General features: G+C 37.7%; 1 protein-coding gene across 2 annotated transcripts in view; it reads left to right on the top strand.

Moving 5' to 3' along the window:
- Positions 1–15,861, top strand: part of ME1 (malic enzyme 1) — a 164,772-nt gene that overhangs the window by 130,255 nt on the left and 18,656 nt on the right. For both annotated transcript variants that reach the window (XM_081294885.1, XM_081294886.1), the window contains 2 exons: positions 7,644–7,741; positions 9,428–9,541. In XM_081294885.1, coding sequence (XP_081151011.1) covers positions 7,644–7,741; positions 9,428–9,541 — 212 coding nt within the window. The remainder of the gene's footprint in view (positions 1–7,643; positions 7,742–9,427; positions 9,542–15,861) is intronic.

Here is a 15,861-nt window from a genome sequence, read left to right as displayed (position 1 = left end):
TGAACATCGATGTAGCAGTGTCCCTGTAGCATGCTCTTTTTAGGTCTTTAGGGAATAGACCAAGAAGGGGAATAGCTGGGTCAAATGGTGGTTCCATTCCCAGCTTTCCAAGAAATCTCCATACTGTTTTCCAAATTGGTTGCACCAATTTGCAGTCCCACCAACAATGAGCAAGTGTACCCTTTTCCCCACATCCTCGCCAGCACTTGTTGTTGTTTGACTTCAGAATGGCTGCCAATCTTACTGCAGTGAGATGGTATCTTAGGGTGGTTTTGATTTGCATTTCTCTGACTGCTAGAGATGGTGAGCATTTTTTCATGTACTTGTTGATTGATTGTATGTCCTCCTCTGAGAAGTGTCTGTTCAGGTCCTTGGCCCATTTGTTGATGGGGTTATTTGTTATCTTATTGTCTAATTTTTTGAGTTCTTTGTATACTCTGGATATTAGGGCTCTATCTGAAGTGTGAGGAGTAAAGATTTGTTCCCAGGATGTAGGCTCCCTATCTACCTCTCTTATTGTTTCTTTTGCTGAGAAAAAACTTTTTAGTTTGAGTAAGTCCCATTTGTTGATTCTAGTTATTAACTCTTGTGCTATGGGTGTCCTATTGAGGAATTTGGAGCCCGACCCCACAGTATGTAGATCGTAGCCATCTTTTTCTTCTATCAGACGCTGTGTCTCTGATTTGATATCAAGCTCCTTGATCCATTTTGAGTTAACTTTTGTGCATGGCGAGAGAAAGGGATTCAGTTTCATTTTGATGCATATGGATTTCCAGTTTTCCCAGCACCATTTGTTGAAGATGCTATCCTTCCTCCATTGCATGCTTTTAGCCCCTTTATCAAATATAAGATAGTTGTAGTTTTGTGGATTGGTTTCTGTGTCCTCTAATCTGTACCATTGGTCCACCCGCCTGTTTTGGTACCAGTACCATGTTGTTTTTGTTACTATTGCTCTGTAGTATAGTTTGAAGTCTGGTATCGCTATACCGCCTGATTCACACTTCCTGCTTAGCTTTGTTTTTGCTATTCTGGGTCTTTTATTTTTCCATATGAATTTCATGATTGCTTTCTCTATTTCTACAAGAAATGCCGTTGGGATTTTGATTGGCATTGCATTAAACATATAGAGAACTTTGGGTAATATCTCCATTTTGATGATGTTAGTTCTGCCTATCCATGAACAGGGTATATTTTTCCATCTTCTAAGATCGTCTTCAATTTCTCTCTTTAGGGTTCTGTAGTTTTCATTGTATAAGTCTTTCACCTCTTTTGTTAGGTTGATTCCCAAGTATTTTATTTTTTTTGAGGATATTGTGAATGGAGTTTTTTTCCTCATTTCCATTTCAGAGGATTTGTTGCTGATACACAGGAATGCCTTTGATTTATGCGTGTTGATTTTATATCCTTCCACTTTGCTAAATTCATTTATTAGCTCTAATAGTTTCTTTGTAGACCCTTTTGGGTCTGCTAGGTATAGAATCATGTCATCTGCAAATAGTGATAATTTAAGTTCTTCTTTTCCTATTTTTATGCCTTTAATTTCTTTCGTCTGTCTAATTGCTCTGGCCAGTGTTTCGAGAACTATGTTGAACAGAAGTGGTGAGAGAGGGCATCCCTGTCTTGTTCCAGATTTCAGAGGGAATGCCTTCAATTTTCCTCCATTCAGAATGATGCTAGCCTGAGGCTTAGCATAGATTGCTTTTACAATGTTGAGGTATGTTCCTGTTATCCCTAGTTTTTCTAGAGTTTTGAACATAAAGGGATGCTGTACTTTGTCAAATGCTTTTTCTGCATCTATCGAGATGATCATATGGTTCTTAATTTTAAGTCTATTGATGTGGTGAATAACATTTATTGATTTCCGTATATTGAACCAGCCTTGCATCCCAGGGATGAATCCTGCTTGATCATGGTGCACAGTTTTTTTGATATGTTTTTGAATCCGATTTGCCAGAATTTTATTGAGGATTTTTGCATCTAGGTTCATTAGAGATATTGGTCTGTAGTTTTCTTTCTTTGAAGTGTCTTTGTCTGGTTTCGGAATCAGGGTGATGTTGGCCTCATAGAATGAATTTGGAAGTTCTCCCTCTTTTTCTGTTTCCTGAAATAGCTTGAAAAGTATTGGTATTAGTTCCTCTTTAAAGGTTTTGTAAAACTCTGCTGTATACCCATCCGGTCCTGGGCTTTTCTTAGTTGGTAGTCTTTTGATGGTTTCTTCTATTTCCTCAATTGATATTGGTCTGTTTAGGTTGTCTATATCCTCCTGACTCAATCTGGGCAGATCATATGACTTAAGAAATTTATCAATGCCTTCACTATCTTCTATTTTATTGGAGTATAAGGATTCAAAATAATTTCTGATTATCTTCTGTATTTCTGAAGTGTCTGTTGTGATGTTGCCTTTTTCATCCCATATGCTAGTAATTTGAGTTCTCTCTCTTCTTCTCTTTGTTAGCATGTCTAAGGGTCTGTCGATTTTATTTATTTTTTCAAAGAACCAACTTTTAGTTTTGTCAATTTTTTCAATTGTTTAATTTGTTTCGATTTCATTGATTTCAGCTCTGATTTTAATTATTTCTTGCCTTCTACTTCTTTTGCTGTTGTTTTGCTCTTCTTTTTCTAGGATTTTGAGATGAAGCATGGGATCATTTATTTGTTGATTTTTTCTTTTTTTAAGGAATGAACTCCAAGCAATGAATTTTCCTCTTAGAACTGCTTTCAATGTGTCCCATAGATTCCGATATGTTGTGTCTGTGTTTTCATTTATCTCTAAGAATTTTTTAATTTCCTTCTTGATGTCTTCTATAACCCATTGATCATTCAGTAACCTATTGTTCATTCTCCAAGTGATGCATGATTTTTCCTTCCTTCTTTTATCGTTGATTTTCAGTTTCATTCCATTGTGATCAGATAAGATGCATGGTATTATCTCTGCTCATTTATATTGTCTAAGAGTTTCCCTGTGACATAATATATGATCTATTTTTGAGAAGGATCCATGTGCTGCTGAGAAAAAAGTGTAACTGCTTGATGTTGGGTGGTATATTCTATATATATCAATTAAGTCTAGGTTGTTAATTGTGCTATTGAGTTCTATAGTTTCCTTATTCAGCTTTTGTTTGGAAGATCTGTCCAGTGGTTTGAGAGGTATGTTGAAGTCTCCCATGATTATTGTATGGTGGTCTATTAGACTCTTGAACTTGAGAAGAGTTTGCTTGATGAACATAGCTGCACCATTGTTTGGGGCATATATATTCATGATTGTTATGTCTTGTTGGTGTATGGTTCCCTTGAGCAGTATGTAGTGTCCCTCTTTATCCCTTTTGATTAACTTTGGCTTGAAATCTATTTTATTTGATATGACTATGGACACTCCTGCTTGTTTCCGAAGTCCATATGAGTGATATGATTTTTCCCAACATTTCACCTTCAGTCCATGTATATCTTTTCCTATCAAATGCGTCTCCTGTAGGCAGCATATTGTTGGGTCTTGTTTTGTGATCCATTCTACTAGCCTGTGTCTCTTAATTGGTGAGTTTAAGCCATTAACATTTAGGGTTATTATTGAGATATGGTTTGTTCTTCCAGCCATATTTGTTTATTTATGTTACTAAACATGGTTTGTTTTCCTCTTTGATTATTCCCCCCCCCTTTACTGTCCTACCTCCCACTGTTGGTTTTCATTGTTATTTACCATTTCCTCTTCCTGAAATGTTTTGCCAAGGATGTTTTGAAGAGATGGTTTTCTAGCTGCAAATTCTTTTAACTTTTGTTTATCGTGGAAGGTTTTAATTTCATCTTTCATCCTGAAGCTTAATTTCGCTGGATACACGATTCTTGGTTGGAACTCGTTTTCTTTCATTGTTTGAAATATGTTATTCCAGGATCTTCTAGCTTTCAGAGTCTGTGTTGAAAGATCAGCTGTTATCCTGATTGGTTTACCCCTAAATGTGATCTGCTTCCTTTCTCTTGTAGCTTTTAAAATTCTCTCCTTATTCTGTATGCTGGGCATCTTCATTATAATGTGTCTAGGTGTGGATCTCTTATGATTTTGCACATTCGGCGTCCTGTAGGCTTCTAGGATTTGGGATTCTGTCTCATTCTTCAAGTCTGGGAAGTTTTCTCCTATTATTTCATTGAATAGATGCTCATTCCTTTGGTTTGGAGCTCTATACCTTCCTGTATCCCAATGACTCTTAAGTTTGGTCTCTTTATGTTATCCCATATTTCTTGGATGTTCTGCTCATGGTTCCTTAACAGTCTTGCTGAGCTGTCTATGTTCTTTTCAAGTTGAAATACTTTGTCTTCATTGTCTGATGTTCTATCTTCTAAGTGTTCTACTCTGCTGGTAGTATTCTCAATTGAGTTTTTAAGTTGGTTTATTGCTTCCTGCATTTCTAGGATTTCTGTTTGTTTGTGTTTTATTACCTCTATCTCCCTGTATAGTTGATCTTTTGCTTCTTGGATTTGTTTATGTAATTCATTGTCGAAGTGATCTTTCATTGTTTGATTTTGCTGTCTAATGTCTTCCTTGAGACTCCAGATCATCTGAAGCATGTATATCCTGAATTCTTTATCTGACATTCCATCTGCTGCAGCTATTACCTCTTCTAAAGTTGAGTTGACCTGCATTGCTTGTGGTCCTTTCTTTCCTTGTCGTTTCATACTGCTCGCATTTCTTTCTGCTTGGTGAAACTGTTGTGTTTTTTAAATTTTCCCCCCATATATTTATATTGCTCTTGTATAATTGACAAGTCTCCCTTGCAGGGCTGTGCTCCTCCTCCAATTGGGGTGATCTGTCTACCACGCTCGCGGGCCCCTGGGTCTGTTCTGCTGGTCAGTCGCAGGTCTGCTTACCATGCAGGCGCGGGCTGCGGCTCTGCTTTGCTCTTACTCCAATTGGGGTGACGTGTCTACCACGCCGGTGGGTCTCTGGGCCTGTTCCAGGCGTGGGCGGTGGCTCTGCTCTACCCCTACTCCAATTGGGGTGATGTGACTACCATGCCGGCGGGCCGCTGGGCCTGTTCAGGGTGCGGGCGGCGGCTCTGCTCTGCCCCTACTCCAATTGGGGTGACGTGACTACCACGCCGGCGGGCCGCTGGGCCTATTCTGGGCGCGGGCAGCGGCTCTGCTCTGCCCCTACTCCAATTGGGGTGACGTGTCTACCATGCCGGCAGGCCGCTGGGCCTGTTCCTCTGGTCAGTCACAGGTCTGCCTACCTTGTGGGCGCGGACGGTGGCTCTGCTCTGCCCCTAGTCCAAATGGGGTGACTTGTCTGCCACGCCGGCAGGCTGCTTGGCCTGTTCTGGGTGCGGGCGAAGGCTCTGCTGTGCCCCTACTCCAATTGGGGTGACGTGTCTACCACGCCGGCAGGCCGCTGGGCCTAATCCGCTGGTCGGTCGCAGGTCTGCCTACCTTGCGGGCGCGGGTGGCGGCTGTGCTCTGCCCCTACTCCAATTGGGGTGACGTGACTACCACGCCGTCGGGCTGCTGGACCTGTTCCGGGCACGGGCGAAGGCTCTGCTGTGCCCCTACTCCAATTGGGGTGACGTGTCTACCACGCCTGCGGACCGCTGGGCCTGTTCCAGATGCGGGAAGCGGCTCTGCTCTGCCCCTACTCCAATTGGGTGACGTGTTTACCACGCCGGCAGGCCGCTGGGCTTGTTCCGCTGGCCCGTCGCAGGTCTGCGTACCTTGCGGGCTCGGGCGGCGGCTCTGCTCGGCCCCTACTGCAGTTGGGTTGAAGTGATACCACGCCGGCGGGTCGCTAGGCCTGTTCCGGGTGCGGGCGGCGGCTCTGCCCTGCCCCTACTCCAATTGGTGTGATGTGTCTACCACGCCGGCAGCCGCTGGGCCTGTTCCGCCAGTCGGTCGCAGGTCTGCCTACCTTGCGGGCTCGGGCGGCGGCTCTGCTCGGCCCCTACTGCAGTTGGGGTGAAGTGATACCACACCGGCGGGTCGCTAGGCCTGTTCCGGGCGCGGGCGGTGGCTCTGCTCTGCCCCTACTCCAATTGGTGTGACGTGTCTACCACGCTGGCAGGTCGCTGGGCCTGATCCGCCGATTGGTCGCTGGTCTGCCTACCTTGCGGGCTCGGGCGGCGGCTCTGCTCGGCCCCTACTGCAGTTGGGGTGAAGTGATACCACTCAGGCGGGTCGCTGGGGCTGCTTCAGGCGCGGGCGGCGTCTCTGCTCTGCCCCTCTGGCTTCCACAGTATTCAGCAGGATCCGGACCGAGAAGCAGTTTCCGCGGGTTCTTTAGCCCTGGGTCAGAGCAGTTCCGGGAGCCAGAATTCGGCCTCTCTGGGCTCGGTGTATGTTCAGCAGTTTCCGCAGGTTCTTTAGCACTGAGCCTGAGTACTTTGTCTGCGAGACGCAGGCGAATGGCAGCCTGAAATTACCTGTTCTATAGTTAAATGAGCTGCGATCAGTCGAAAACAGGGATGATGACGTCAGCTCTCCAAGATGGTGGCCGCTGGCTTCCTCTGTGGTCTGACTGGTGTGGAGAACCGAACTGGACCGCTTCCTTCCCCCGTCTCAAACGCAGAATTCAGCACTGTGTACAGTGATTGCACAGCTGGCAGGAGCCCACAGAATCCACAGCGCTGTATCTTTGCGTTTCTATCTCTTGCTTCCCAGTGCGTGCCGCAGATTCTAGCCGCGGGGCGATTTGCTGAATAAGCAGCGTGACCCTCTGTGCGGACAAATTGCTCGCGTTTGAGCCCCTGTAGCTGATCCTCATGCGATGAAAATCCTTCCACTAGTTTTTGGAGCACCCCAGTTTTGTTAGAAATTCCTAAAAGATTGTTTTTAGCTGATCTAACTCATCATTCTCCTGAACAGTGACGCGGTACACGGGGGTGATGCACTCCCTTCGCCGCCATCTTCCCTCTAACTGTTGCCTTTTCAAATTGAAAAACTAAAACATTAAATTCGAAATATCAAAAACATTTTTCTATCAGCATCTTTTTTTTTTTTTTTTAAAGAGAGAGTGAGAGAGAGGGGGACAGAGAGAGAATTTTAATATTTATTTATTTTTTTCTTAGTTCTCGGCGGACACAACATCTTTTGTTTTGTATGTGGTGCTGAGGATCGAACCCGGGCCGCACGCATGCCAGGCGAGCGCGCTACCGCTTGAGCCACATCCCCAGCCCTCTATCAGCATCTTAATTATAAGCAAGCATTTATTATGTGTCTCCTTTGTACAAAGATGAGTAATAGATTTCAAAACCTCAATAGTAATTTAGGTGGAAGATTCTAATAGCACTATTTTTCTTGTCTCATATAGTAAAACTCTTTTTTACAGATAAGGGTACTGACATACATAGTTATTTCTCTAAATACTTTCAACTAGCAAGCAGGGTGAGGTGGAATCCAAATTAGAATTCAGAACCTGTGCTCTTCTTCATTGCATTATCAAAATAAGTCACAATTTTTGGGAAAGTTTTCAAGGATAGTAGTTAGCTACTATCTTAAAATATTTGTTAGTAGCCTGAGAATTTCACTTCATATGCAAGCAAGGAATCTCAGGTTCTCTTTCTGTACCAGCTAAACTGTTGTGTGAGGTTTTCAAGATGTGAATAAAGCCTTAGAATTTGGCAGGATCTACATGAGGATTACTCAAGGATATTTATTACTTATTTCAGGAACAGCATCTGTTGCAGTTGCAGGTCTCCTTGCAGCTCTTCGAATAACCAAGAACAAACTCTCCGATCAAACAATACTATTCCAAGGAGCTGGAGAGGTACCTGCCTTGCATAATAGTCATGTTCTCCTAAACTAATGAATGTATAATTAGTGTTAACTACCCATTAATTTAAGTTTCAAAATATTGTTTCATTGTTTTTAGCATGTTACAACTATTGGCTTTATTGAAGGTTCTCAAATTAAGTATTGTGGCATGTTAATTTTTCATAGGAGACTTTAGTATACAGCTATGAAGATACTTTCCAAAGTTTTAAGTTTGCAAGATTATCAAATGTTGTCATAGGTTTTCATTGTGTATATTTAGGGTATCGTGGAGGAAAAATTAGCTTCCCATGTATAATTATGTATTTAAGTATTCAAGTTGGAATATCTGATGCTGATTTTTAGTATCCTCCAGTATCACATTCAAAAGTTGTCTTAACTCAAAATTCAATGTGCACGTATATAACTATATATGTTTTTAGGAAAAAAAAATGTTGGAAGGAGATCGTAGCAAGACCAAATTATATTGTTTCCTATTATCATTGTGTATAATTTAATCATTTGAAATAAAATTAGACTCCAGTAATAATAATTTACCCACCAAACAGAAATTAAAATGCTAGTTTCCTTTTGGGAAACTGTCAAAAAATCTCTAGAATTATAGTCTCTGTAGAATTAGTAAATGGGGAAATACTTTGTGCATATGTGTGTATATGTGTGTGTGTGTATATATATATATATATATATATATATATATATACACACATTAATATACATACACATTTAAGAAACTAAATTTTTAAGTTTAATGTGATTATAAATAAACAGAACACTATATCACCCTGTGGAAATTTATGTACATTATATTGCTTTTCATTTTTCTTGTTCATTTTGCTTCAAACAAAATAAATGAACTAGAACTTAAATGCCAAGGCATAAGTATTCAGAATGTAAATCACAAATTCACTTTCAAATTGAAATAAAAATCAAGCCTAAATAATAGCTTTAACATTTGAATTCTTTGTTTTGTGGATTATGACATACTGTGTTTAATTTTGGTAAGCTTCTTTGAATTTGCAAAGGTTTTTGATGAATGGCAGAGATCAGATCTTGATAATCAGCAGTCAAGAAGTAGTCATGGTTGTGTGTTCAAAACCTGTTTGTTTCTGACAAGATACTGAGATTTCATAGATTTCAAAAAATTTACCAAATACCAAGGAAGTTGATTTCTTTAATCTCACAGGGAATTTGACAGTACTTACTTTGTCCAAATAGAGTAAATAAACACTGGGGAACACATATTTTTTTTTGTCTATTTCATTCCTTTACCTAATGGTCAGGTTCCCATTCCAATGACTAGTCTTCCTTCTTCAAATTTAATTAAAAGAGCTTGAGCCTGACAATAAACAGTACAGTCCAATGAGCAAGTTTCACCAGCTCATTAAATTCAGTGTTTTCCCATTGGAACAAATCTTGATTATATTAATAGGATTAAAAATACTGACAATCAAGGATATCACTGGTTTATGTGTGGCTAAATAGCAAACCATATAATAGTGGTGCTATTGTAGTCAAAGTTAATAATTGTTATTTGGTTCAACCCAATGTGACAAAAATACTTTGCTCAGAGCCATTTTATACTTCCTTATTAAGAAGACAAAATCAGGTGAACTGTCAACCCTTGATAATATATCACATGAAACAACTTCTGAAATTTTTATTTTCATAACCTCTTTTTCAGGCTGCCTTAGGGATTGCACACTTGATTGTTATGGCCATGGAGAAAGAAGGTTTACCAATAGAGAAAGCCATCAAAAAGATATGGTTGGTTGACTCAAAAGGATTGATAGTTAAGGTAAGAATTTATTATTTTTTGACCATAAATATCAATATGCCATCCTGGATAACCATCTCAACGACTACTTCCATTTCCATCACCCCACTTTACACTGTGTGATAAGTTTAGCCTTTTGACCTGAATGGTCATATTGATACTCTTTTGAATGAAGAAAACTTTGACTCAGGAACAACATATGTAGACTCATTACAACCGAATGGATTGTCAGTCTATTTGAATTACTTGAGTTTCCAAATGAGGCAGCTTGATACTGATACAGATGAAACTCCTAATATAGCACCATTTGTTAAGAGCTGTTGGTCAGCTTGCAAACTAGCTAGAAAGGAAGGAGGGAAAAAATGAAATAACTGCATTTCACCTGCTACTTTATCTCAGCCCCCTTTTCTGATGGCTTGGAAGGGAATTCCTGAGAGAAGAACTTTAAAAATAGTTAGGCTGTTTGAAAGTTAACTTACCTGTACCTCAGTTTCTCCAACTTTAGTACAGACAGTAGTATCTAGTTCATAGGGTTATTGTGAGAACTAGACTGGGTATGTGACTATGTGGCCATATGGAAATGAGGCATTGTTATTACATGTACATTTCAATCACTCTTCTAAAAAATATATGTACATTCCCTTTTTATATGAATGTAAATTTTAAGGATTAACGAGTGATAAGCAGTGTAATTTAATATAGATATAAATGGAAATGTGTTGAAACTTTCTGGAAAGCTGTTTAATGTGTATCTAGATCCTTTAAAGATTTATGCTTCTTGGCCATTTGTTTCCATTCTAAGAATGGATCCTGTAGAGATAGAAATGTATATGATACTTTACATATGATGATGTTATCAAGCATTATTTATAATAGTGATGTTTTGCCACACTAATTATGATTGTGATATGTTACACTTACCTAAATATAGTATAATTATGAAATAGCTACATGGGTGAAATATATATGTGTTTAAAATTGTTTCAAAGATAAATAAATGACCTATTAAAAGATTCATAATATACTGTTAGATGAAAAAAACAAAATATATGACTTCTGATTTAAAAGTATAGTTATGTCTAAGAGCTATAGAAGGGAATATATCATACATTATTATAATTATTTTTGTATGTGTATAGTGCTGGGGATTGGACCCAGAATCTCGTGCATGCCAGACAAGTGCTCTATCATTGAGCTGTATCTCCAGCCCTAAAATTTAAATTGTTTTTAGTTCCTTTCCGTATAGTCTAAATTCTTATTACTGTTCTCCTTTAAAGCTATAAAAATATGTTTTTAATAATTAATCTACATTAATAAATTTTGCCTTAAAGGAAGAAAAAAATAATGTGCATAATTTTTATAGCAAATAAGTATGCTTATATAGACTTTTGTTTTAGCTTTTGTTTTTGTTTTTTCCAGACTTTTGTTTTAACTTTTGTTTAAAAATTGCTATTCCTTTGAAGAATGAGCATAACAACAAAAATTTGTACACTGTGATCACTATATATGTTGTGGTCATGAAATGTAAACATCTACTGAATGAAATTTTCTACTGTTCAGGCATTGTTCCAGCTTCTGGGGATACAATAAGGCCCTTATCTTAGGAAACTTACAACCTAATGGGAAAAACGCAATCCACAAGTTACAGTACTATCTGAAAGCATTATTACATAAATGGTACCAGGGTGCACAAGGAATGATGCTCCTAATCACACTAAAGAGAAGTGTGGAGGTACTGAGGAAGATCTGGAAATAAGGTGTTTTCTTAATGCTGAGTTGAAAAAGAAAAGTTCCTATGTTTGAAACTGAAGTTCATAAACTTCATATGTTTGAAACTGAAACAAGGGATGTATGGTGACTGAGAGATCTTGAATGAAGCTAATAATAATATCTTTAATTTTTAAAATATCTATAAATTCTGACACAGTGTGTACTACATATCTGGTAATCAATAGTTTGTCAAATAAATTAATTGAAGAGTGAATGGATTTCCAAGTGTTAAAAACCATGATGTAAGAGACATTGAAGGACAGGTTGGAAAGGAAGCAAATGGCAAGTGACTTAAGACCTTTTTTATCCTGAAGATGAGCCATAAAAGAAATGTGTGCACAGGGTTTGCCTCCTCAGTCATTATGATTACATTGTGAAAGATAGTTTGAAAAGAGGGAAAAACTGCAAAGAGGAAACTAGTTACAAAGCTGTTGCAATAATTCATATCAAAATTAATTGAGACTTTACCATGGAATTGAGCAAAAGAAGCTTGATTAAGTTGATGTTTAGGAAATAAGACTGGCATACTTAGTAATTGGATAAATACAGGAGGAGGAATAGAGTAGAGAAAGAAATCTAGCTGGACTCTTTAACTATCTAGATAAATGAAGCAACCATTAACTAAAAAAAAAAGGAATAAAGAACAGACCAGTTCAAGGGAAAAATAAAATAATGAGATGAGCTTTACACAAAGCAAGTTTAAGGTGCCTGTGGAGACTTAAAATGGAAATGTCTCTTTGGCAATTGGAGATCTAGTACTGAACTTCAGGGTGAAGATTGGATTAGAGAGATGGATTGGGGATCATCAGTATGTAAATAGAGTCATGGAGGATGTGGAATATATAAATTGTGTTGTCCTTAGGGCCTATAAAAAATCCAAATGCAGGAGTCTGTGACTGCTTTTCTTTTGTGGATCCTAATAACATTTTAATGTGAAATTTGCATAAAAATATACATATTTTATCTCAAATAATTTTAACATAGATTTATTGGTCTAAGACTCCAGATTCCATGGGTTACAATAATTAGAATAATTGAAGTTGTTGGCTAGACCTAATCAGTCACTTTTACTTCATGTTTTTTTACTAGCCAAAATAAAGAACATATATTCTGCTTGCCAATATAAAGTTAAATTTTAGAAGTTTGTTTTATATTTTAAAGTTTATGTTCTACTTAATATAAAAAGACATAAGTTTTAGTTAATGTTTTCATGTTTTTTAAAGTCAAAATTCTTGTATTGTTCTTTGTGGTGGAATTAATAAATCTTGGAATAACTTGAAAATCAGCATAATCTTGCTTTCATATTTGCATAATACTTTTGTTTTTGTTATCTTTCATCCTTAGCAGTTATACATCTCCTGAAAGCCAGTAATAATAATTTTATTACCTTGTAGTTACATTTAAAAATCACAAAAATTTAAATGAAGTTTTTCTTGGTGAAGCTCCTTCACATTTTAGAGAGATAAAATCCCAAACTAAAATGTCCACTCATTCTTGGAGTTTTGTCTTCATTATATTATATAATTATTACTCTTTTTTTAAAATACAGTTTTTTAAAATTTATTTTTATGTAGTGCTGAGGATCGAATCCAGGGCCTCGTAATTGTGAGGTGAGCGCTCTACCACTGAGCCACAACCCCAGCCCCAGTTATTCTAACATTCTAATATTCTGTTTTCTCTTTTAACATCACAGCTCTAGCATTTCCTTTCATTCACCTCATAACCATATGTGCAACAGAAGGTGTTTTTATGTTATAGAATATTGTATCTTAAGTATTTAATTCATCAATATTAATTCAGTTGGTTGAAATCAATCTTTTGGCCACTGATAATACCCAAATATCTTATTTTGGATTTTATAGCAAGAAATAATTGATATATCAATTTATCCAACTAATAGGAATACATTTTAATATAAACAAATTGGTACTTAGTTTAAAAAACAAAAATCTTCCCAAATGAAAGAGTGAGAATAAAAAACAATAACGTGAGGCTGAAAAGGAGCATTGCCAGCAGGACTGGTGTTTGTATTTCACAATGATGACTTTGGAGCATTTTCAGGAAAGACAGGAAGTCACAAAACAAACCAATCTAGGCATAACCTATTTCTTAAATAAATATATTTTGGCATTTGCTAATGAACCTAGTTAATGTTATAACAGAACACTAAAAACAGAAAGTAGGATATTAACAGATACCCTGATGAGAAGCTTCATCTAACCCACAATAAGACTATAGAGCGGTTCAGAATTTGTTTTGATTTTGGTTTTATTTTGTAGTGTTTTAAATAATTTTACTTTATTGTATATTTTTATTAATAGTTGAATGTTTAACTCCTATAGAAAAGAATAGTGAATAAAGGTATATTATATGATATAAAGGTAGTTTTGACAATATAGTCAGTTATTTTCCTCCTGAGAGTATAACATACGTGTTTAGAGCTTGAAACTCTAGGCTGTACAGACAGTTTTTCTTTCCCCTATTGCTTTTTCAGAATTTGATGCATTGCATACCTTGTGGTTAAAAAAAAAAATCTAACTATTAGGAGATTTTGTAGCTTGGTGAAAAGTATCTGGCTTGATTATTCTCTCTCTCTTTTCCATTTTGTTTAGAATATGATCAGTATATGCATAGGTATTGAAAAGAACAGAGGCCGCAAATGATATGCATGAGTCTTTTAGCCAGAAGACTATGAATATTGATATTTAACAAACAGAATTAAATATTGATGGAATTCATTACCTTCTATTCCTTGTTTTACTTTCATCACATCATTCATTTTTATCTGTCTTGAGATGATAAAACATCACTCTAGTGGTGCATACCTGTAATCCCAGCAGCTTGGGAGGCTGACGCAGAAGGATCGAGAGTTCAAAGTAAGCCTCAGCAATTTAGTGAGGCCCTAAGCAACTTAGTGAGATCCTGTCTCTAAATAAAATATAAAAAAAGATCTGGGAATGTGGCTTAATATTTAATCCCCTGTACTCCCCCCTCATAAAAATCACTCTTAAGCAAACTTTCATACCTACATTGCAACTGTTGCATACTAACTGAGAAGACCCTGACTATAGATCCAAAAAGAGGCCACATTCAGCTCTGATAAGCCAATGACATGACAATAAAAACAGACCAGTAAAACGGGGCAAGTAGGCAACAAAGTAGGCACTTGTGGAACTATTCTTCAGTGTCTGTGTGTAGGAAGAAGTACATGTTTATCAGTGGTGATCTTTAACCAATTTTTTTATTCCTATCCTGGGTCCTGGAATGATAACCCCAAATCTTGACTCTCTTTGCCACCAATCCTCCCTTCTGGCCCCACCACAATATAGGTGTTTTTGTTGTTCTGATGTGGATATGAGGTATCCCTTCAAATGTCCTGTATTAATACAACAATGTTTGAAGGTGAGATGATTGGATTGTGAAAGCTATAGCCTAATCAATCCATTCTAGTTTGAATGGACTGAGTGGTAACTATAGGCAGGTGGGACATGGCTGGAGGAGGTGGGTCACTGGGAGCTGCCCTAAAAGGGTTCATCTTATCTGCAGCCCCTTCCTCTTGCTTTCTCTGCTTCTTGGCCACCATGAGGTGAGCAGCATCCCTCTACCATGCCTTTCCCTTGTGATATCCTTTGTAACCTTGGCCCTAGAGCAGTGGAGTTGGCCCACCAAGGACTAAACCTCTGAAACTGTAAGCAAAATAAACTTTTCCTCCTCTGAGTTGTTTTTTGTTAGGTATTTTGGTAACAGCAGTGAAAGGATGACAAACGCAGAGATTCAATCTTGTTGTATCTTCCACTTTCTACTAAGAAACAGCACAAAATAAGGAAGAAAGATTCAAGAAATGATGTCACAAAGACATTACTAGTCATTCCTACTATGTTTGGTTTAGAAACTAAACCAAATAGTTTCTATAATCATTCAACTGAACTTAAAAATGGTATAGAGAATACTTTGGAGATAAGTTTATTTTTTTCTTTTGATTCTTTTGGTTTTGTTAAGTGGAGCCCTTTAGTAATGTTAGTATGACCATTTAATGATTTCTGACCTTCTTTTGGAGGTGAGGCTGTGGGATATTTAGGTTTCATATTAGATGGAATGTCAGGTGCCAGTGATTACTATGATTAATAAAGCAAGGTGTTTTGATAATTTTTTAATATTTACCTTTTTAGTTTTTTTAGGTGGACACAATATCTTTATTTTATTTTTATGTGGTGCTGAGGATCGAACCCAGTGCCTCACACATGCCAGATGAGCGCACTACCACTTGAGCCACATCCCCAACCCCTCTTTTTATATAATATCTGTTTTTATGATTTGTTTCCCATCATAGGTAATTTAGAGGGCTTAAACTATATTCCATATTTTTAATTATATCTTAGTCATCAGTCAAAAAGAAAATTCAAAAAACTTACTAAAAATCTGTAACTGCCAATGTATATTATTCTGTTTCTTCTTTAGAATGGACCATTATATACTTTTTTGAAAACATGTAACTTAAAAAATTGTATCTGGTAGGGACATCATTAAGTACAGTGATTCTCAAAACTGCCTAATCAATTCTCATCACTTGG

The sequence above is a fragment of the Spermophilus citellus genome (assembly GCF_964194105.1).
Source record: "Spermophilus citellus genome assembly, chromosome: 5".
Lineage (NCBI taxonomy): Eukaryota > Metazoa > Chordata > Mammalia > Rodentia > Sciuridae > Spermophilus > Spermophilus citellus.
The sequence above is the reverse complement of the archived record's forward strand: the minus strand, read 5'-3'. Positions and strand labels throughout refer to the sequence as shown.